Source organism: Gobius niger (genome assembly GCF_951799975.1).
Source record: "Gobius niger genome assembly, chromosome: 13".
NCBI classification, from domain to species: Eukaryota; Metazoa; Chordata; class Actinopteri; order Gobiiformes; family Gobiidae; genus Gobius; species Gobius niger.
In genome coordinates, this window is record NC_136864.1 from 14,357,716 (window position 1) to 14,381,528 (window position 23,813).

At 41.4% G+C, this 23,813-nt stretch overlaps 1 protein-coding gene across 2 annotated transcripts in view; it reads right to left on the reverse strand.

Annotated features, from left to right (window-relative positions):
• Positions 1–810: 810 nt before the first annotated feature.
• The window catches only part of brinp2 (bone morphogenetic protein/retinoic acid inducible neural-specific 2), a 170,942-nt gene continuing 147,939 nt past the window's right edge, over positions 811–23,813 (reverse strand). For both annotated transcript variants that reach the window (XM_079569070.1, XM_079569071.1), the window contains 3 exons: positions 5,902–6,124; positions 2,419–2,725; positions 811–2,340 (listed from right to left, as the gene is read on the reverse strand). In XM_079569070.1, the coding sequence (XP_079425196.1) occupies positions 1,519–2,340; positions 2,419–2,725; positions 5,902–6,124 (1,352 nt within the window). In that variant the 3' untranslated portion in view covers positions 811–1,518. The remainder of the gene's footprint in view (positions 2,341–2,418; positions 2,726–5,901; positions 6,125–23,813) is intronic.

Sequence of the window (23,813 nt, forward strand, 5' to 3'; positions counted from 1 at the left end):
GTGAGTTATCTCTCTGATGTAAAAAGTAGAAAAAGTCAATGAAAAGTGATGCAGTACCTTCTGTGGACATTGGTGGCAGTGTTGATCAATAGACAGGGCCTATTTGAAACAAGTGTGCATTAGAAGTAAGCATATGTACAATGTTACTTCACTCGGCATTAGTTCTAGTATGTATGTGTTGTAGCAAGTTAACAGATCGCAGTGTGATCATGGAAAAAAAAAAGTTCAAGCAAAAAAAGTAAGAACAATCCTTCGTCCGTTTGTTGCATGTTTTAAGGCCGCACTACCACTGCCATTTATGTATTCGACCCCTGCGAGTGTGCATGACCAGCTTTGACATGCCGCACCCCCGCATCGCTATTGGCCACCGAGACGAGAGAAATAAATCCGCTGGACATAGACCCTTAATCAAGTGCCATTGTGTAACTACAGGAAGGGAACCGGCTGGCTTTTACAAGGTAACACTACATCACCACAGATTCAGAAGAACGTGTTCACGGTTCTGTCTTGGTAGAAATATTGGAAATATAAAAAAAGAAAAAAAAAAAGCAACACAGCCTCGGCTCGGAACTCAAACACTGAAACCAAATGTGCTTCTTATCATCACATTAACCCTTCAAATAAGGCATGAGTTTCTCGTTTATAAACATTTTTTTTTGGTCTTTGCCCTTGGTCATCTAAAAAGCAATGTGCACTTTTTACACACCAGGGGTTAGATCGAGCAGTATGTACAGCGCCGCTTTGTATCCGCAGACTTTGAGACTTACCACGTCAATAGATTTTTTTTTTTTGATTGGTTTAGATAAAAAAAAAGAAAAAGAAAAGACGTTTAGAAGGAAAAAGTAACATGTAGTAGTTTGCGATCCAATTCTCCAATAGTTTACCTTTGGGTTTAGACTCGGCACCAAGGACAGAACATCACTAACAGGTTTTTCACTGGGATGTTAAGCGTAGATACATATTGTACAAGTTTTAAATGCCTGATAAAATGGAAAGAGGGATTAGAAAGAAATGTGTAAAGACAATACCAGGGTTCAGGATTATCAAATTTTAAACTGTTAAGCATAACAACTCATTCACCACATATATAATATTATCCCCTTCGCCCCCATAGCCAAAGAAAATAGGGTTAGAAAAGGGCGTATCTTCTTCCACTGAACCATTTCTGAAGACCCCTTGAGTGTTCCTCTTTACATATCAAAAAATGCCTTTGTCTTTGTAAGGCTGAGGTCTTATAAGAACATAAAGTTTTCTGCTTTCTGTTTTCTGTATTCCACAACCGCAAAGGCAGACGTAAGATTCACGCCATTGCTCTTTCTGTCCCGGACATCTGCAACAAGACTGTTTTTGGCTCTGCAATCTCCAGACTTTCAAAAGTGAAGATACCGTAAAGCCACCCGACCTTTCATGGGAAGTGAGTCCCAAAAGTTCAAGACACCAGTCAGACATCCTCTGCCCAGCCTACTCTGTGTAGTCTGTGGTGCAGCATGTCCAATCACCTGAACTGTGCTAAGCTAGCTAGCTGCAGAGCTGGGCCCGCTCCGGCTCAGGGGTGGCATTGGGGAGTTTGGAGCTGAACAGCTGTAGGGAGTCCTTGATGCGCGCTGCCTCCCCGGCCGAGAGTTTCAGCCGGTGACGCAGCAGGCATGAAAACAGGTCCAGAGGCTGAGGTGCAGGCGGAGACAGACGGTTAATCCGATCTCTCATCTCCAGCAGCATGAGGAAGGCTGCATCCTGTGTGCCCTGCGTGTACGGGTAGTCCAGCTGCAGGATCAGGTCCTTGATGCCCTCAGGGTCAAAGTGCATACTGTATCCAAAAACCTTCAGCGTGTTGATCTTCATGTAGCCCATGTTTGACGTCTGGTCGTCTAGGTCCAGTGGTTCATAGAAGAGAGTTTCATTCACCGTTGGGTCGTCTGTCGGAATCCGACTTCGCAGGTAGATGTGCACAGTTTCGAAAAAGGACTTCCATTTCCCGCCCAGAGACAGAGTCCAGTTGTAGCACTGAGCTGTTGGGCCAGCCTCTAATCGAGTTCTTTCCCAGTCTGGAAACTCAGGCTGGGTCACAGGCATAAACCAGCTCTCTGAGTGGCTCCCACCAAAAGGATTCACATAAATCGCAGGCACAGGCTCCAAAGTCGAATTCTTGGTCGCACATATTTGGAAAGAAATACCCATCAGCATGTGGATGAGGTTGGACTTGTTTTTGTTACTCTTTAGTGTCAGTAACATTCTCTTTCTCCAGGCAGGGTTAAACCAACTCCCCAGTCGAACGTCATTGCTGATGTAGATGGCGTGTACTTCAATTCTGCTGTCCAGACGCTGAAGCAGGTACTTCACCTAAAAACATATGGCAATTGACAGTGAGAACAAAATCACACAAACCACTTCAAATATTTAGCATTTTTACTGCACTACCTCGGCATCTGGCATGTCAAGGTCCAGGTTGAGATAGTGATCCAGTGATGCTGCGATGCTGGGCCGACAGGAGCCAAGATGGAGTAGGTCACCGTGGTGACAGGCTCCACAGCGGGTGGCGTTGTCAGCTGCGCAGGAGGAACAGGAAGTGGAGGTGGTGCCAATCACACACGGAATGACTCCCTGGCAGGTGGGCTGCTCCGCAGGGCAGCTGCAGCTCCTCACCTCCTCAGAAAAGGAGCCAAGAGCCCCATGTTCATTACAGTAGAGTAGAGACTGGACGCGCCCCAACCAAAACCCCACTGGCCTGTGGGACACAAACAAAACACTTTAGTAATATGTCCAAAAGCTATTTCTACAGCAGTCATTCCCCCTCCACTGCTGAAAATTACTTCACAAACTAAGTTGTGTTTAAGTATCTCTAAGTACCACAGCTAAAACAGTGGGCGTATCTTATTAACACTTTGTAGATTCAAATCTTTAATTTCCCAAGACCAATGTATAATTAACCCAGAGACGGAAATGAAAAGATGATGTCCTTAATCTCACTAGAACAAACGGAATTCTTTAAAAAAAAGTTACATTTTAATTCTAAAAGGAAACAGCCTAATAAATGAGAAAGAAGATAAAATAATGCCACAAATTTGGTTTAAGGACATTGAACAAAACAGCTTATGTAATGCATTTTACATTCACCAACCACACACACTTGTTAATTGTTCATCGACTGGACCTTTAAAATCAATAGGTTAATTACATATATGGTGTTAACAGTTAATCGTGGAACAGTTCAGCTTTGTTCAGGTCTTTCCTCTTCCATTATATTTGCATTTCATTAGACGGGCCTACTGGTGCCATTGACTGACTTAGTTTGATTCAAGATTAAGGAAGTTTAAAATTACAATGATTGTTTTCACATTAAGAACAATGTACACCGATTACAATACATTACAAATCAATTCTTTAATTTATTATACATTTTCATTCAAAGTATACTTTTTCATCAGTATTTTTAGGATCAGTCTTCCACATAATATACTGCTACTGTCACTGTTAATTCACAAAATTTCTAAAAAAAGAAGAACAAATGGTGATCTACAGCCAAAACTAGTGACCTATATTCTGGTCTGGTTTTTGAGTCCACGGAGACTCAGGTGAGTGATGCGGAGGGGAAGTGTGCGGAAGTGCAGGACATGGAGTGATGGGTGGAAGGAAAGGGCTGTCTGAGAAATGAGAGGCCTGGGTAAACAAGTGTTGTGCTGTCAGCCGGCTGGAGGACTTGATTACAGTGTGTCACATCAATACCAGCCTCACCTGACAGAGGCTCTGCAGCTGGTAACGAGACCTCTCCATCTGTCTAATATCCTTTAAGTCTGCGCTATTTCAGGCCCTGCATCACAACTACGGCCCCCATAAGACCCCGGCTCCCCAAGGTATTGTACTCCAGACTAGTCTTGAGACCAGAGCTGAATTTTACATGAAATACATGTTGGCTGTGTCTTGTAAACAACCTGAATCGATGAAGTCTAAAACATTGACAAATTTAGAAATGTTAGTGAGGCTGAAAATAACAAAATAGGCTGCAGATTGGTCAAGCCCTTTTGTCCACTTGCAAAACCTGTAGGCGTGTATATATTACATTATATAACTGGTAGAACTATAGGTCTTTTTCACCATATATACAGTATATTATGCCTATTAAAGGGACAATACGTTGTTTAAAAATGTTAAGTATTTTCCTCCCCCTACATGTTTCAACAATGTCCTAAGGTGTTGAATGTACCCAGACATATTCACCACAACTGTCTCTAAAATCCTCACTCAAAAAGGTGTTAATTCGGGTCCGAATTGCCGTCATGCAGCCTAACATAGAAGGTGCAGTTACACGTATGACCTGAGATGGCAGTAGTGAGTATAAAATGGCTAACTTGCATCTAGCCCCTTTAAGATATGAAAAAGAACATAACACTGTGTTCTATAAATGTAATCGCTGTGATTGGTTATGCTTGGTTTGTTTTAATAGACTCAACATTTTTAAAACTCTGACGTTACAAAGCTTGTAGAGACACTTGTGGGAGGGCTAATATAAATAAACTCTCAACACTATAACAGTTTCACGAAATGAAAAAGACAAAAGTTTCAGGGCCAACAGCTTCTTCCGTGACTTTACTGCTGGTGCAACCTGCTGAGATATTCAGCACTAAACTGCGTCAGACTGAACAGAGGAGGCACATGCCATGTACAATATTCTGTCAGCAGAGATAAAGCTGAAATCAGAAATATCACTTGTTGTGGCTATTGCATCTTCCTGTTGCGGATGGAAAAATATCTATTCCTATTGGACTCAAGCAGGAATAGTTCTGTATTACACTATATTGCACCTTTTAGGCATTTACTTATGGTGAGAACTGCACAATCTCCATCTGCTGTGACATGATCATAGCGACAAAAGTGTCTACAGAAGCAGAGATTTTAATGCATACAAAGCTTACGCATAGATTTGAGGAAGTGAAATGAGTTATTACTGCGCTTTGAGACCTTTAAAGCTACCGTAAGCTACTGTAAGTCACACTTTTTTTCATAGTTTGGCTGGGGGTGCGTCTTATACTCCGGAGCGACTAATATGTGACTTTTTTTTCTTAAAAAAAAAAAAAATCTAATGTATCATTTCACATGCCGCAAGAGGGCACTGCAGGCTAATCGAGCAGCAGAAAGAAAGCTTGGAGTGAGCGAGGTGGTTACTCTTACCGCAATGAAGAAACAAAAAAAGCTAATCGCTGGCTAAAAGCTAGATGGCCACAGCTAGGGGGACGAGTTCAGAAATGAGAGCTTGGAAAATTTGCTGCCGGGAGAGGCTACCAAACTCTCGATCTCACTCCAAATCACTAAATCCATTGAAATCCCCATCCTCGGTGTCACTTCTGAACAATCGCCTTGGCAACTACTTGGGCACGGAGACGTAACTGCACCGTTGACAAGCCTCTCCCGGCAGCTCATTGTTCAAGCTCTCATTTGCGAACTCGTTCCTCTAGCTGTGGCCATCTAGCTTTTAGCCCATGATTAGCTTTGTTTTGTTTTCTTCTCTTCACTCCAAACTTTCTTTCTGCTGCTCGATTAGTCTGCAGTGCCCTCTAGCGGCATGTGCAATTATATATTAGAATTAAAGACAGGGGAAAAAAATCACATATTAGTCGCTCCGGAGTATAAGATATTTTTTTTCTGACAAACTATGAAAAAAGTGTGACTTATTGGTCCGGAAAAAACGGTTCATAACTATAAATATAAGGAGATTGTAGGTGCTTTTTTCATGCTTTTCCCATTTCACTGAGCCTTGATATTTTGGCTAAATTTCACTCTCTTGCATCATTACGTGGCACACTGTAAGTAAGCCCTATTACAATTTTCAGCCTCTCTCCAGACCACCCGCTCAGCAGCTCAGCCCAATGGGTGTTTGTTTTGCCTGACCCTCTCCCGGCGGGATACCTCTCTCGGGGCAGGCTGATGCGTGGCTGTTTGGGGCAGCGTTTGCTCAGGGTGAACAGTTTCCTGATGATTTTCTGAGCTTTTCCCAGGACCAGCGCGGTGCTCGACTCCAGCTGGGCATAGCGCTTTTGGATGGACAAGTCAGCCGACCAGAACTTGGCAATCATGGACACATTCAAGAAGCGATCGGTGGGTAAGCGCTTCAGGAAGGATTTGAATTCATCTGCAGGAAAGACAGAGATGGGGGAGGGGGGTTGGAGTGGACAAAGAAAGAGACGATAAGAAGACACTCATTTGTGAAGTTGTTAAAACAGCATCTGTAGAAACCATAGAGAACCTCTGGCACCACATCTTGACAATTCCTGATGAAGGCAGGCATAACTTAAATGGAATACTGAACATCAAAATAAAGTGTCAGAAAAGGTTGAAAAAGTAGAGGGGGCTACTACGACTAATCAATACTTCCTAATAAGGCTTTAAGGCTTAGCAAAAACAACCCTAAATTCGGATGCCAAACACCCGGATACGACCGTGATTTTGGCTAGGCCTTATCAAAATCATTTGCAAACATATTACAAACAACTGTTGATAAGACGTAATGCATTGCCATAGAAAACATCTGTGTCTCAATCAGTAGCTTTATCGTATTCATTTCATCATTAAAAGCTCAGTGTGTTTGTTTTTCCGGTACAGTTGTTTGCAATTATACGAGTTAAGATGATTGATGTTTAGTCATCACACACAGATGGTTACTTTATTTATGTCTTGATGTTTTTCCTCTTTGCGCAAATTAAACCCAAACAAACTCATTATAAGGATTGACATGCAACTGTTATATAAATCGCAGGTCACAAACGGAGCAAATCTCCGCAAACTTCAAACGATGAAACAGGAATGAAAATAGGAATAAGATATTACCGTCAGCATTCTAAGACATCTTATCATTGCTGGTGTTAGTATGATTAAAAGAACATAGTCTGGGTGCTGTTGTTGCCATTATGAGGAAAAACAAAAGTGGGTTAATAATTATACTTTATAGTAATTTTTCACTCACAGGTACCATCTCGTAGAATGTAATAAACACACTGTACAACATACTATCTCAACTTTACAAATACCATCAGTCTAAAATCAAATCAGATCGAAAGTGAATCTAAAAATCTAAAAGCTTCTTGACTGGAGCCAGGGTAGACGCTTTTTCATCACTTTTTGTGTTGCTCTTTTGTCGCATTTTCATCAGTTTAGTCACTTTTTTTATTGTGTTATTGTTGCTTTTTTCCGGCGCGTTTCTGTGTCGCTATATTTGGGTAATGCCAAACTGGAGAAAATGTGCTTGGTTAGACGGTCGACTTTACTGCACTGACCTCGAAGTGCTCCTAAGGCGCTATTACACCTTACAGTATAGTTCCCCTTTTTATCCACTTAGAAAATCGACATGTTTAATTTTGTGTGACTATACTTGGATCGTGTAACCGCTCATGTAATCGTATTCAAATAGGAGGAGAGGAGGAGAGGCTAAATGCTAACAACATCTTTGGTCTTTTTGCGTGACTGAGCACACGCACAAAGACCAGACAGGTACGCATCAACTCATCTAAGCTCAGGTAAGAACATGTCTCAGTATGGAAAAACGATGGGCTGTTCCTTTATGAGATTAAACAGCTCTGCTTGTATCTCTGATGTGTTAGAGCCATATGAACCATCTCGGGCCTTCAGGAAGGGGCCTCCGGGCGGCTCCCAGTTCCCAGGCTCAGCTTTACAAAGCTAAAATCTGGAACATTCTTCATGACTGGCCACAACTCTGAATCTTCAAATCCAGGCTGAAAAAAGTTATTTTTAGCTGCGCATAGGACAACTGAAAGTATTTTAGCTGCACTCTTTGCTTTTAATGCAATGAATTAATCACTATATTTATGTTTTATGGATTGATTTTATCTGCCTTCTTGAATTATGAAGAGTACTCTACAAATAAACTTGCCTTGCTTAGCATACAGTGTGTACATTATGAACTATTGGAATTCATGGTTCCAGGCAATCGCTTAAACCTTGCCAGAAGTCTATGCTTTCTGAATTGTTGTAGCTATACACATTTTTGTTGAATCTGATTAAATGATTTTTTTTTGTCATATTGTATTTCATGCTTGATGTTACACTGTATTCCCATTGATCGGAATACTTGTTCTGTGTCTAAGTGAGCCTTTGGCAAATGCATATTTAGTAGCTTTGCGAAACAGTTTGAAAGTTTTCCCATGTAGACTTAAAAGCAGAAATGCTTTGTTACACTAGCCACTTGTCATGCTACACCCCAGATGAAATGAGCAGTGGAATCCAAATGGCGCTATTAAGTATAATGCGAGAGTGAAAAACATAAAACGACTGGGCAAATTACAGCGAGGACAGGACACAGATAGTAGGTTTGCCAAGAGCATTTTGACTCCTAAGATCATTTCAGTTTCATTATGGACCAGTGGGCAAATATTATGCCAGTCCGAAGCCTCAGGGAAACCTATTATTTCATTTTCTGTTTCAAATCCAGCAAAGTGAGACCAAGGATCATTGTATTCCCATATGTGGCAGTTGGCGGAGACAGTGGAGGGAATCTGCAGTCAAGCCAACCTGAGCACAATCCCATTACAGTGTCCAGCGAGCCCACATGACTGTAACCCAGTGCTTCACTCCAGATCAGCCATTCTTAGCCTGTTCACCCGAGACACATCGCAAACATTTTGAGTGCTATGCAAAGTTACAATAAGGCCTAATTTCATATTACAATAGAAGTATGATGCCTACCACACATGGCCTTTGACTATATATACGTTTGAATTGTTAATTGCTTTGGCACTGGTCCTAATTTTACATAAGGTACCACCGAAAATAACCCCGGATTGTAGCAAGCCAAAGCAGCACAAAACTACATGTCGAAATCAATAATAAAACAAAAGATAGGTAGAAAAAAAATGTAAGAACAAATCCTGTTCCAACCAGACTAAGCCAAAGCTATGTCTGAGAAAGCTCTAAATCAAAATTTAAGACACATGGAGCTCTTCCCCATGTCAAAACTAGTACAATATGATCATGATTAAACCCTAGACTAAAACCAGGTCTACAATCGTTCTATGACAGAAGAAACTAGGATTCAGTGAAAAGTGGATTTCAAGACCACGTTCTACCAGGACTGCACTAACACTATCGCTAGACAAAATCCATGACTAACCCAGGTAAAATAGTACCACTGGATTACTTCTGCCTCTAAACCAGGACTCCAACTGCATAAAATTCCCACCATAAGAAGCCTGCCCATATGTTATGGTTGGCAGCGAGGCGGTGGAGGAATTCGAGTCGACCTGAGCACAATCCTATTACAGTGCTCAGTGATCCCAGATGACACGCCTGCACCATGGCCCTTCACTCTTCTCCCCCTCCCTCTGATCTCCCTGCTCGGGACCGTCCTGACTAGGTAGGTGCCTGTCTGTTTTTCTCGCCGGAGCTCTCAATCTCTGCGTCTTACCACACTCCAGGGCTTTGTCTCGAAGAACCCATTGTTCAACTCCCAGTCCACTTGTCCGGAGCCATGTCTCTGTCTCCTCCCCAGCCGCAAGTCTTTGTAGCATGGACAGTAAGTGGACATTTCTGTGTCTATGTCCCTGAATGAATCTTATCTTAAAGCTAAAGTAAAAAAATATAAATATTATTTGACAATTACATCTTGTGTGTTGGATGATGCCAGAGTGTCACAAACAAACTCCCACATTGTGTGACAAAGGGAAGCAAGCTGAAAGGGAGAAAGCTGAGAAAGTTGGTTGGTTACGCAGAGGCTGAGAGATTAGCACTCATGCGTTACAGCAAGAAAGTCCTGAGTTTGAATTCCAGACCATGTGGACATTGGAGGCTGCATAATCCCTTTGTGTCTTGGGTTTCGCCCACCAACCCAAAACATGAACAATAGACTAATTTTCCAGCAAGGCCAGGCCATCAACCTATAGATTTGGAAATGGGTCTCCGGGTTCTGCACTACGGTTAACCACAGCTCCTGGCAGGTTGCCTCTTCAGCATCGAAGGATGTGTCAAAAGAAGATGACAGCTCCATAGGGAAGTACTAACAGCAATACAGATATGCTAATTACTGCATATTATGAGGTATTATTTTTCCTGAGGCGACAAAAAAGGTAAAAAATTGAATGTCGAATGACCAATTTTGCTATACTTGCACGCACTTTTGAAGAACAAAAAGTATCGAAGATAATAGAACCAAATTAGCATCTGTGCAGAAGTACAATTCAGTGTAATAATTTAAAAGAGCAGTGAAACTTTTGCTTAATCCCCCAACATTTAAAACTTTCCTACAATATTTTCACACCGTAATTAAACTTTTTCCACCTCCTTCTGAACTACGAGCACCAGCAGCTGAACTGTCCACAGCCTAATCCCCTTTCCACACACTTCATTATCAAATATGGCTGCCGTGAGAATACATTACCTTTGTCATTAGCTGACTTGGCTCATTAGAATGTCCCCGGGGCTTCACAGCAGCTCAGTCTCAAACCTGGATTTTTCTCTAGGTACAAAGACATTCACAGAACACCATTTTGGCTCTGGGCCCATGAAATCAATGCCCCCCCAACACACTCTCGTCAGCACATTTTTCTTACACTCTTTCTCTGGACGGCATCATTCTAGTCCTACACCAGTGCTGATTAACTCACTATAGAACTGACTAGACGTTTTAGCCTCCACTCCACATTTATTATTCTTTTACCCTCTGTCAGTGATTCTCAAACTTTTTAACTGCAAGAAATTTGTGCAATGAACTTTATTGTTGTTGTTGTCAAGAACAAGACGACTACCCCCCCAGTGAGAACTAGGTCTAAATTGGACTCAGCAAGGACTAAACCAGGATTCACTCAGGTCAAGTGCAAGGGGATCACCTCCTGTCAAAACCGAGTGAAACAAAATGAACAAAACCAAAAGTAAAGTATTTCAAGCAGTTCAATGACTTAACCTCGTCTTAGTTAGGGTCGGTCAGCATTAGAGAATATGCTTACTGTGATATGTAAGTTGCTCAGATGGTAGAGCCACTGTCTCTTTCAATTCTGATTATATATTCAGAAGGTTGGTGGTTCCAATCCTGGCTCTCGCTGTTCAGAATGACGTTGTGTCTTTGGGTGAGACACTTCCTTGCCTATATTAAATGGTAAATGGTCTTATATAGCGCTTTTCTATCTTCATGCGGCCCAAAGCTCTTTACAGCAAGGAACCAGTCACTAGAGATGCACCCAACCAGCGTTTTTGCCGTCGATTCCGATACTGAGTTACGAGTATCTGCCGATACCCAATATTTACCAATACCACTTTCTTAAAAGTGGTTTTCTCTCAGTGAAAATTTTAATTTACTCTTTTCTCCAATAACGTCATATTTTATTGCCATGATATTACAGATCAATTATCCATTATATCTATTGATAAACTCTTGGACAAGGATCACTGGACTTTTCTACACTAAATATCCTTGGGCATATGGGCTTTAGGTTACATTAACATAAACAACTCACATTAAGTGATCTGATCATTATACTGTTCGATCAGTTATTTCTTAAACTAAAATACAAACACTTGGCTTCAGCAGTGGTCACTTTTATTTTATTAGGCTACTTTAGGTATTTCAATCATAGCTTCTGACCCAGCCTTGATGAGTTTTTCGTTAGCATGCTAGCTTTAGCATACTGATGCTAACCGCGGCATTTTGCACGACAACCAAAAATATGTTTGCGAAGGTTAAAGCTAGTTCAGATTGAATTCTCCAGGTTCTTAGCTTTAGAATGATATACAGCATGCCCATACTCACTGAGATTTAGGTGGTAAAAGTTGTGCTTTTAAAGTGTTGAGAGCCAAAACTGGTATCAGTTCAGTATCGGATATTTGTAGCCGATACCCGATATCGTACTTCTGATATCTGACACCAGTATTGGATCGGTGCAACCCTACCATCTTCAGGAGCTGGGATTTTGAACCTTCCGATCATGAGACGACCCGCTCTACCAACTACACCACTGTTGACCCATGTGTAACCCATCAGTCCCAATACAGTTGTGGCCCTTTTTTTGAGTGTACGTAAAATGCAATACACGCATAACCCAACATGAAAACTCACTCAGACATGGCAAGATCATTCAAACTGCACGCAGCTGGTCTGGACATCGAACTTGGGGACCTTTTCTCTGTGAGGCGAGTGTGGTTGCTTACTGCCATGCCACGTAGACTCACCAATATGAACTACAATCAGAAATAACTCACACCAAAATCAGCACCACCTTCAGAACCACTGCCCTGCATAAAACTCCCCTGCACTCCCGCAGCATCGCCCCGCCTGGTTCCTTCCCTCTCCACTCAAAATCATTAGCAACCCCATCACGCCGGATGAATTTGTCTGTCTGTTTGCCTCCTTATTCCTGACATTTATGAGCCCATGTCCCGAATTTATGGACAATTTGGCTCACTCAAAATCTATCAGATAAAGAGGTTGGGGGAGGGTTCTTTTCCATAATGGCTGACCGCGCGGCCTAAAAATCTCCATCTCCGCCGTGTTAGTGATTCATGGCGTCACAGGGCTGGGATGACAGCTAAGTGACTGGCTGACGGAAGTCTGTTCATTTCACTCCCCTACAAGGACACGCAGGATTTAGGGCCCAGAGAAGCCTAGTGTATTTGGAGGAAGCCTGTAAATTTGCACAAAGCTCACAGCAGACGGCCAAATCAAACTCAGAGATGGGGTGTGGTTCAGCTCAATAAACCGACGAAGCCAGTGCCAAAGGAGTTCGTCGGTTTGGGACGTCTCCTCAACAAATCTACTTTCTTCCTGTCTGCAGAGAGAGTTGCGTATTGATTTTTCTTTACTTTTTTATTTTTTTAGGTCAGATGCACCCCAAACCAACTGAATTCATAAAGATTTAAGACCAGGATGAAAAGTTCTCAAGCTTGTTATATACAGTAAATCAAGTCAACACAATTACGTCAAGCTCTGCGTCAACCCAAAACTGAATGCACCACCTTTTTGCTTTTTCAAGGCTTATTTTTGAAAACAAGAAAGGCGGTTGACTACAAAAACACTCATACAACAGGTAAGAAGTAACTGGCAGATCAACATTATAATAAAATACCCAACAACCCTATTCCACAAGTGTAAAGCGTGTGCATCTTAAACTCTCGATTTGCTCAATCAAATCGGCTTGAAACCGCTTGCGACTACAACTCATTAGACGATCCCTAGAGCTTTAAGACTTTGTTTAATTAGTCACCTAAAGAAATGATGACAAACTCCCTGAAGGCTTAGTTCTGTCCATGATCGACGAGAGTAGCCGCCCAATTTGGACACCATCTGCCATCGTGTTCCGGCAGCGCAAAGTTTTGTTGTTTATCTAATTAAGTCTTTGTACAACATAAACAAAGCAAGGCTACACCCATTGCCTGTCATTGCACTCGCTTTGACGAGTCTACAAGCGCTTGTCATAAACTCACGCGGCGCTGGAATTTGGGTACATTTCTTCGCACTTAGGAATCCGTTTTTTAGTGGCCCAATCTGTCAGCCGCGTCTTAACGACAATCCCTCTCATTAAATCCCACCAGATTTCCCGCGACAACAACTTCAATAACCATCGCTCTTCTTAGGCGCCGTCTAATACATCCGCAAACATGACAGACACAAAGGTTAGAGCTGGGGATGTCTGCAGGCGAATTGCCGTGTCTTTTATCCAGAAGTGACAGAGAGATGGAGCGGAAAAACAGAGGTCCAGAGCTGTCAGGGAACAAGCTATCTCCATCACTACAGAGTGTCTGGTGCACACTCTCAGCACTATCCATTATGCTTCGCTGCAGAGCTCAAATACAGTAGTTAGTGCAGATGATTTTACTTCTGACAGCTTTTACTGCTCCTCTTGCACTTAAAGCAGCCCGGCACTAGTTTTCAAGGGAGGTGCAAAAGCAGTTATAATGAATTGCGGGGGAAAAATTAAGTTACAATTAATTCTGATTATAAAAGTGTCTAAAGTTGTTTTGATGCTGATGAAGTTACTTTGAAGGTAGGGAAGGTAAGATCCAGAGACAAAGTAAACATCTTCATTTACTGATAACTGTTCAATTATTCATCCAGTATACAAAAAAGATTTTACAGAATGTGAAAAAAATAAATAAAAAGATTTTTTTTTATTTTAGTTTTTAAGCCCACCCACTGCCAATTTTTCATAGCCTCATTCTTTGGGTAACCACTGACACAGACAATGCTGTAAAACACACTATCTAAATAAATGACAGCTTCCCAATTTTTTGTAGAGTGACTTTAAAACAGTGAGTGCACATGATTCACCCATGTCATTGCGCACATAGCTGAATGGGTTCTTTAGTCGCATAACTGCACTCAAACCCATATTTGAGATTCAAAATGCTCTGAATCAAAAACAATATTTTGGGATTAAGCAAATTAGTTTATTGGTCTTCTGCAATCACATGACGTAGGGTGATCCTTAAAATTGAAATCTAGAAAAGTTAAGCTCCAACCTTTGGAATTCATTGCAATAGTAGAGAAAACTCTCCTAGTGATTATTATTATTATTTTCTCAATTGGATAACATTTACCCCAATTTAGCCCATGAGTGCCAGAATTTAGCAAATGTACGGATAAACTTTAATGGCAAACTTCAAGGTCAATGAAAGGTCAATAGAAAAAAACATATCATGTGACTATTCCAGCAAAATTCAGGGGTTCGAGCTTAGAAATGTAAGCATAATTAACCATCCTAATTTTGCCCAGCGACTGCTGCTGGAGGCAGCCATATCAGTGGCCTGTCATGTCCTGTCGACAGCTGAGTTGATTATTGGCACTAATAACACATAAGTCTGGTCTAATTTTAGCCGCATGTTGTGCCAAAGTCAATGACAGCGAAAGTCATACTGGAGAACACAGAAAACGGGGCCATTATTTGGTAAAGTTAATGATGAAGACCTTTGATCAATTGACTAAATCTCCTCTGGCTGCCCGTACATATCCCATACGCCCAGTAATGTGAAATTAACAGCTTACCTGAAGAGTTAAAATTGTAAATAACTGTTTAACTAAATCTAACCAATTACTGTGAGAATAAAGACCAAGCATTCAATCATTAACATTAATCATAGCATCCAAATCCCCAAACCAAGAACTGCCAAGATACCTACCATAGTAAGAAACATCCCCTTGAACAGCTGCCATTTCTCTCACCAAGAAACATTATCCTTCATAAAGTCTTCGGCAACACCGCGACACAGAGCAATAATGATCTCAACAAACTTCTGCAACACAGCTCGATGAACTTGAGGCTGTTTAGTTGTGAAAATAGCCCAGTAAATGTGTGGCTGTCCTAGTTGATAGCTCCCAGTGAAAGGACTGCTCTGAAAAAAAATAAAAAATCGTGTAGCTCATTTTAGTGTGATTTATTATGATGCATTTTAATTACATTTGCTTCTTAATAAAGTCAGCTTTTTGTTTCCAGATTAGTCCATAATCCCCGGAAGACTTGCTGTTTTTTTTTCCAGTGGCATCAATAATTAATGGAAAAATCCTTTGCAAGGACAAGAGCTTACTTTGTTAATAATGCATTTTCAGCACACTTCTGAATGTATGAGCTTGACTTTTAATTAAATGCATTAAACTCTATGGTTCTCTGTTATTGAGTTAACGTGACATTACGTTTGTTTATTCAAGGATTAGAAAGGAACATGAGAGTCTTTAAATCCACACAGCATTGTACAGTACTGTGAGAATTTCCTCAAAAAAACACCCAAGACACTTCAGCAAATTGGCCCCATCTCACAATGAATCTTTAATAGGTTTCATTCACGCACCATAAAAAAAATCCACATAGATTAATATGGGGGTGAAGGACAGGCCAGAATTTGATGATAGAATTTGCATTTTTCAGTTTTGCCTTGCTTTATAATTAATATCTCAGTAATAACTGAGCAAAGGCACGGAAAATAAAGCTGTATATAAATCCAGTGTCTTCTCTGTCAGCTATTTCTTACATAGAAAAAAAGTAGTGGAATTATTCAATGATGAAAGTAGTTGAATGTTAGAACACAATCTCTAGCAATCCATTCTATTTTGCTCAAAAACAATGAACAGCCCATGCAGTTCTAAAGGCCTCTGCCCTCTGAAATTATCACAACATTCACTTTCATGAAGGCCGAGTGTAGCTGCATGTAACAGCTAAGCCGAATCAAAGCCGCACTGACACTAGGAGAGGCTTTCAAATGCACTCGTACAACCCGACCCTTCTGTTCTATACAGCGTAGCTATAACAAAAGCAATGAGCTGAACAGGACAATAAATATGTATTCATATATTTGAGATCAGCGAAGACACAAAACATTAGTTCCCCCCACCACTCACCAGCACAACATGCAGTTAAAGCAATACTAAGTAACGTGTTTACCTTAAAAAATCCTTTCCGTAGTCCCTCTGGGGGTAATCCAAGTGTTAGTGGAATGATTGCAAAGTCTTTCATCCCCCCTGGTGTCTCTGGCCAGAAAACCATGTTTGCAACTTGACTGCCACCGGGTCGGAGTCACCAATACACACTAATAGAATCATGAAGAAGAAGCTAACAGGCAAAGCTAACAGTGGGCTAGCACCATTTAAATAGTATTAACAGCCAAGTTTGAGCGAAAAAAATATCTATCATTGTGTAATTGGATGTACAATATCCCTCTCTCCCTTTGTCTTATCTGTCAGTGTAGTATTTACTCTCACAGACAATTAATAAGTAAAAAATGAAATACATCTCTGAGTCAGTGGTGTGGTCGCCTATAGGTATTAGCAAAACTATAATGGAAGTAGTTCGACAAAGTTTTAGCGCCAAAGCTTTTTCCCCCCATGCCCCGAACCTATAGAAACTTATCCGCAATAATTCGGCTTTCGACCCGGTCATGTAAATCGAGACAAAAATGATCTGACCAGTTCTCGAGGGAAATCAGACCAGAATCTAACATCGTTGGACAAGACTTTATAGACAAACCTTGTGAACACAACATTTCACAGAAGTTTTTAATTGATTGTTTACATTATACAGTGTTCTTATTGTCTTTTTCATAGTTTTTTCTACATTACACTTTTTCTACATTTCCACAATTACACATTGAGGGTATGCTTCAATGATTGTTACTTCCTTTGGCGCCATCTTTGCCCTCTTTACAGAGCATTGCCTCAGAAAATGACCGGCCTTCAGTCATAGATCAAGCACTGACCTGAATTGAAGACAGATATTTTTAGACGCTCTGGACGGGAAACATTTTCAGCTTTAAATGATTTTTCGAAAGTTACACTTCAATGAGGAATTAGAGTGAATTTATTTTATAACAATTGTACAATGAGTCCTTGCCCCAGAGGTGAGCTTATTGCACATGTTTTTTTTTGGTAACCGGACCACATGCAAACCCCACACCGAAAAGCCCCACCCTTAATGCAGTGAGGCAAAAGAGCAAACTGTTGTGCCACCATATATCAGTGTTCTCTCAAACATGCTGCGTTTTATGCTTCTACATTGGCACACCTCGTCCTTGTATTAGCGCCCACTATGGCGTGAGGACAGAATGACTTCACACCCCCACATTCTCCTTTAGGTGGAGGTGTGGTACAAAGGAGGAGAAAGATTCAGCAGCAACGCCATGAAAGGAGCTAGAAAAAGGTTTTTTTTTTTTGTTAGAACCTAGAAAACTATGTTGCTACAAACAGCGCATGCTGTGAATGCACACTGTTCAATTCAAAATTTGCTTTCGAATATGAAACAGTATGTCGACCTGTTTTTAAATTCTCTGCCTAAGACTTTTGATCTGTAAAATGTTCATTTCAACAACAAAAAAGAAAGAAAATCAGCCATATAACACTCAAATCACTGAAATCTATTCTTTGCAAAAGATGACTTTTAGAGAGAGTTGGTCACATACTATTTTACCAAATTCAGATAAGTGATTCTGGCTAAATGTTATTGACTACTTTTATCTTTGCAAATTTGTATATTAAACGATTACAGTGGGAGGAAGCGTTTTGAATTTGTCACATTTTTGCCTAAATTGGACATAAAATGTGGTCTGATCTTCATCAAAGTAAACAGTGCCTGCTTAAACTAATACCACCCAAACATTTACATTTTATCTTTTTTTTTTTACTGGCCATAACATGTAAACATTTACAGGACAGGGAGAAAAAACATAAGTGAACCCAGGAATCTCAGTGAACTACAACAGTTTTGTAAAGAGAAATGATCCAAGATTCATCCTGATCGTTGTGAGGTTCTGATCTGCAACTACAGAAAAGAAGTTATTGCTGCAAAAGAAGGATCAGCAGCTATTTAATATAAGGGATTCCATGCTGCTGTGAATGTCTCAGGTTCTTCTATTCATGATAGCAAGTTGTCCAGGCCCTGAGGCAACAAAACAGCCCCCCTTGTATAAAATAAATGGCTGACTCTCCTTTTGCAGCAATTACTGCTTTTCTGTGGTTGCAGATTAAACGCTCACAACGATCAGGATGAATCTTGGACCATTCCTCTTTACAAAACTGCTGCACTTCAGTGAGATTTGTGAGTGTTCACTCACTTTTTCCACGCTGTATTGTGAATGTTGAAAGGTTATGGCCAATAAAAATATGATAAAATGTAAATGCTTGGGTTGTATTAGCAGAACCTGTTTAATCATTGTCATGATTTTGATGAAAATCAGACCACAATAATTCAACCTGAAAAAGACAGACTGTGACTGACAGACTGTGTTAGAGAGATTTTATTGAACATGAAATGTGACTGGAGCTCAGACTCCGGCGGAAGATTGCATGAACGATATGGAATACATGGCTTCGATGGATGATGGCTAGAATCTGGTGGTGGTAGAACGAGACCCGGGGCGGCCGGTTGACCCAATGAGCAGCCTGAGGAGAAGCCAGTCAGAGGAGGGGTGGTGGAGGGTCACAGCACGGCTGGGAAATGGTCGAGTGATTGACTGGCAGTCTTAAGAAAGGGACCCTGGCCGATGAATGGCTGAAGCAGGAATAAGCAGCTTCGATGATTGGCTGACGTGAAGGTGCGGCTTGACCTGGGGCCGTGATTGGATGATTAGTGAAGGTTGTCGTTGATGAGGCGATGAATGAAAGCTGCAGGTATGTCTCCCAGGTTGAATTTGCGCTGAAGCTTCACGTGACCAATTTTGGCAGAAATCCAAAGTGTTCACATACTTTTTCCTCCCACTGTAAATAGTGCAAATGTTAACATTGTCAACTAAACATAAAAAGAATGTATTTTTACTACCAGCAACTGAGCCAATTTGCCAAAGTCCAAACCAAGGAAATTTAGGAAAGAAGTCCTACCTCTAAATCTGTCCGGAATTAGTTGAGTGGCGGTCTGTGTCCTGAATGAACGGGACACCTTGTACCACTAACTCTCATTCAGATTCCTGTGCCCGACCCCGGTGCTCAGGCTTTCCACTGGAATACAAATGACAGACCAATTCCCTCCATGTCAGGCGGCGCTGCAGGGGAGGCCAGCTCTTACAGCGGGCTAATAGAAACTTTGTGCTGCTAAAACCCTAAATGACAGCGGTGCTTTGCGATGCTAGACATGCTATCACAGATAAATCCCCACATGAGACACACGTTTACGCTTGACACGTCCCTATCGCCCGTTAAAAGACTGAGAAATGGGAATGTCTTTGTCTCACGGACGTATATGGGCGCGGGCATGGCAATTCCAGGAACTTATTATGGGACTCCTGTGGCTGATAGTGAGGAAGAAGAAGAAGAAGAAGAAAAAAAACGATATGTCTTCAGGCCAACTCTTCAACAAGGTCAGTCTACGCAAAACGCACCTCGTAGGTTTTTTAACTCAAGGTTAGGGAAAAGGACAAAAGTGTTTTTTTTTCTGCCCAGGGAGAGAGATCAGGAATGTAATGTCAGACACCTGTGAGCATCAACACCAGATAATCACAGTGTATTGAACCATTTTCTTTCTTTTACAACATAGTCTACAGTTTTTTTTTATTTGTAAGTGGTTCTTGGAAAACCAGTTGGTAGCTCATTGCTATAGAGTCTGGACAAAACAAAACATAGACATGGAATAGTCAAATGGGAAATCAGGATCAAACATTGAATTTGAAACGGCGTGTAGCAGAGAAAGTTAAAGGCAGGAAGATTGTGGGTTAATTTTTTTGCCGCTTCTGTGAGTCTGGCTCTGTGGGAGTCCGGCGTTTGAAGATGATCTACCCCTGCCTCCTGCTACAGTTCACAAAGGGGTAATAGATTTAGGTGAACACAGTGGCACGGAGTTCAATCGTTTGGATCCGGAGAAATCTTTCGACTCCGCACTCACACTTTTTAAGGAGCAAATCTTCTGTTCATTCCCACTGACACAACCCAATGCTTTTATTTTCAGCTTCACAATAGTACGGCTTTGCGAGAGTTGCGGTCGGCCTATGGGAATAACGTTTGGGGAAAGTAGTTCAGTAAAACCAGTGTCAGCCACTGTACCGGTTCGCTGGGCATTCGGAGGTTGCCCAAGGACGGCCCAAAAACAGCTGCTAAAGAATAGGCGCATCTTATTGGTTCATTTACTCTGCCTTTCCGCCATGATGGATTTGAGAACAGTGTGTGACGGTGTGCTGTCACTGTAAAGAAAGGATTGGATGGCATTTTGAATGAAAAATGTAAGGAATAGCGGCCTTATATTTGTCTCACTGTGTGGTAATGAGGGAAGAAGGAGCAACTGTTACCCGTACGTGTTTCCATTCATCTATTACAGCACTTAAATGTCAAAGCTTTACCGCGGAAAATACTAAGGCTCGAGTGGAACAGATGTCGTCCTCATATGGCAGGTTGGTGGTAGCGTTGTGAGTTTGAAAAGTTGCACAAATACAATCTGTTTGTGTTATCTAAGTAGTTTTCATTACAAAAAGGTAGTCTACAATGGTGATGTTTCAGAGATTGATAAACTGTGCGTTAAGTCCCCATTGGATTCCATGTATTATTGAAGCTTCTGGAGTCGCCCCTTGCCACTAATGGGTGGCATCACAGTAATGTCAGCCCCCCGCCATGAGGACCAAAGGGAAGCGCTCTCCTTGCCCATTGGTCTGCATTGATCTCACATTGTCCTCCTTCCTCTTGTCTGTAAAGATGACAACTTGAAAACCTTTTGACTACAATGAGAACCTCATAACGTTTTTGAAATAAATGCTCTTTGCTATTTAGCTACAAAGCCCTTATATCTCCAAATACTTAGAAGGTATTAACACTCGTAATTTGAGCAATTACAAGGTACCCGCTGTGGCTTGAGTTAGTATTTTGATCCCAGTTACACCCGGTAGAGAATATTCAACAATGAAATGGCACACACAACAAACCCTTTTCACCACGCAGCCCCCACACGTGGGGGGGGGGGAAGCCACAGTGAGTCTAAAGCTGTGCCTCATAAAAGGACATTAACCTTGACTGTCCCCGGGTTTCGGTGGGACAGGTACCCAGATGGAGCATGTTTATCCACCCACAGATGGAGTTTTACAGTCGGCCAGCTCGAGCTGAACGCTGCCCCCCCCCCCCCTACAAGTCACACCAGCGCCCTCTTTATGTTTTAGCACCTCCGGCATCATGGGACTGTCCCTTTATGTGTGAAGGGTATAAAGCTAAATGGGTAAAAGGCAGTGAAGTGTAAAAATCAGCATTTAATAAGAGGAGAGGATGTAGATTGCAAGCTCCTCTAACCAGCTTGGTATTTGTGAAGTCCAGTCATTTTTAGCTTGTTATTGCAAAAACAGACTTTACTCCATGGACAATGTGACAAGGTTGATATAAAGACAGTGGATAGAGGTTGAGCCTCAAATTTGACAGGTGACAATCAGCATCAAATGTATAGTTGAAAAGCAATTGAGCACTATTAGTGCATTGCGTAGTTTCTCACCTGTTTACATGTTTACAAGGTGAAGGACAGATACAGTAAAAATCCAGCCGTGTTGAAAGGCCATAGTTTGTGTGTAAGTGTAAGAAAAGCTTTGAAAATGGCAATGTTTGTTCAACCTTTGAGTCAAGTAAAAGGAAGCAGCTGTACTCAATAATTCTGTATTTTTGTAGCAGAAAAGGTAACTCCGATATTTATAAAATTATTGGAAGTACATTCTAATATCTTTGAAGGCCCAAGTACTCCAAAAAAAGTCATTTGAACCAGAGGTTTGTTAGTGTCAGGGATTAAAGCTTGTATTTGCATTTCAAGTGCAAAGTATTTCAGCATAAAGCTGTCTATTTCAATTCTCAGAAGATTGAATCTTTTGATCAAGACAACTGTGCTTTTAACACTTGTACCTTGTACAAGGTCAAGTGAGACTAGTCTGACAGCAAATGCATGTGATGATTAATTTGGAAATATAAAGACTCAAAGCCAACAAGATCCCCTTAAGCCTGTCACAGCATGCATGTACAGAATGTGACATTATTCAATTGTAGCACTATATACAAATTGCTTTTGACGTAGTAAAGAATAGTCTCTACACCTTCAATAACATGCAAAAGTCTAGTGTGTGACGTATAAAGTTCAAATAAAAAACACAGTATAAAGACACACCACAAGTGTCTGGGGTAAGGGAAGTCTGGGAATCCCTGCATGGACTGCTTCCCTCACGAACCAGCCCGGGATAAGTGAAAGAAGATCGATGGATGTTGGTTTGTCCGGATTGAGACAATTTTTTATCCCATTACAGGCTGAAAAGAAAACAGCTTTTCCAGAGGTTGTGCGAGAGAACTGTGACCCGGAGCAAGGTGAAGGTACAATGATGTTTATGGATGCTCAGACTGCACTGAGACTCTGCTGGAGTGAAGGGGGATTACTGCGTTCCCCATGGGGAGAGGGGCTGATTAACAATGACTTGCAGCTTAACAAACGAGAGGGAGAACACAGATAAACACTTGATAGAAAGAAAAAATGCTCTAATCTTTACTCAAGTATACAGTATAATAGTCCAGTTCCGGCAGCTTTATCATTCAATTCTAGAACATTTAAAGCACAATGAATCAAAATTGCGGTTTTCTCTAACCCTTGGTGCATACAGACAATAGTTGATTAAATACAGAGCTGGTCAGCAGTTTATTCCCCTATTGTCCAGGACTTGCGAGAGCGTCTGAACTGGACTACTTGGGTTCTTAAGCCTGACTGCCATGGCAATTACACAGGAGGTGGCTAATGTAGCTGTAATGTAGGAGCTAATACTGGGTTCTGCTTGTGACTCAGTCCTCATTATACAGCAATAGAGCACCAATGAATCAGAGCAGATGGAGGGAAAATTAGCTTGGCTCACGTCAACTTTCTCACGCTTCGAGTTATGTTGGCTAATTATACAGTTTAAGTTGTCTTTTGCGCAATGTCGGAAACAGGTTGCTTCACAAGTAGCAAAAGGTAGATGTTGTAGCAAGTGAAGTTCGTTGCACCAGAAATCAACAGGGAGAGGGCTACGGTCTCTGCAGAAGTTAATGAGGAGCTCATTATAGGAAATGGGCAGATGCATGTGTGTGGTCATACGGCTGGACTGTGGTCACCTGTGAGTCTAATTGTGTCTCCAGAGGATATCATTGGCGAACACTTTGTTTCATTGGTGGCCCCAAGAAACCGTAAACAAAGATAAAATCAATGGTTTACACAGTTTGACCACACACACACACAAATCATTAAGCAAAGGTAATGAGATGTTTTAAGGAGTTTCGATTAGGGCTAGTTTGATATGACAGTAAAAATCAAATTGATCTTTTGAAAATCCGTACATGCAGAGATGTTTTTTCTGATGCCGTGCTATGCTCAAATACTCCTCATGCTGGTCAGCCTCTGTAATGCTCTGAGTGACTGATGGGGTTTTCACCACTTACA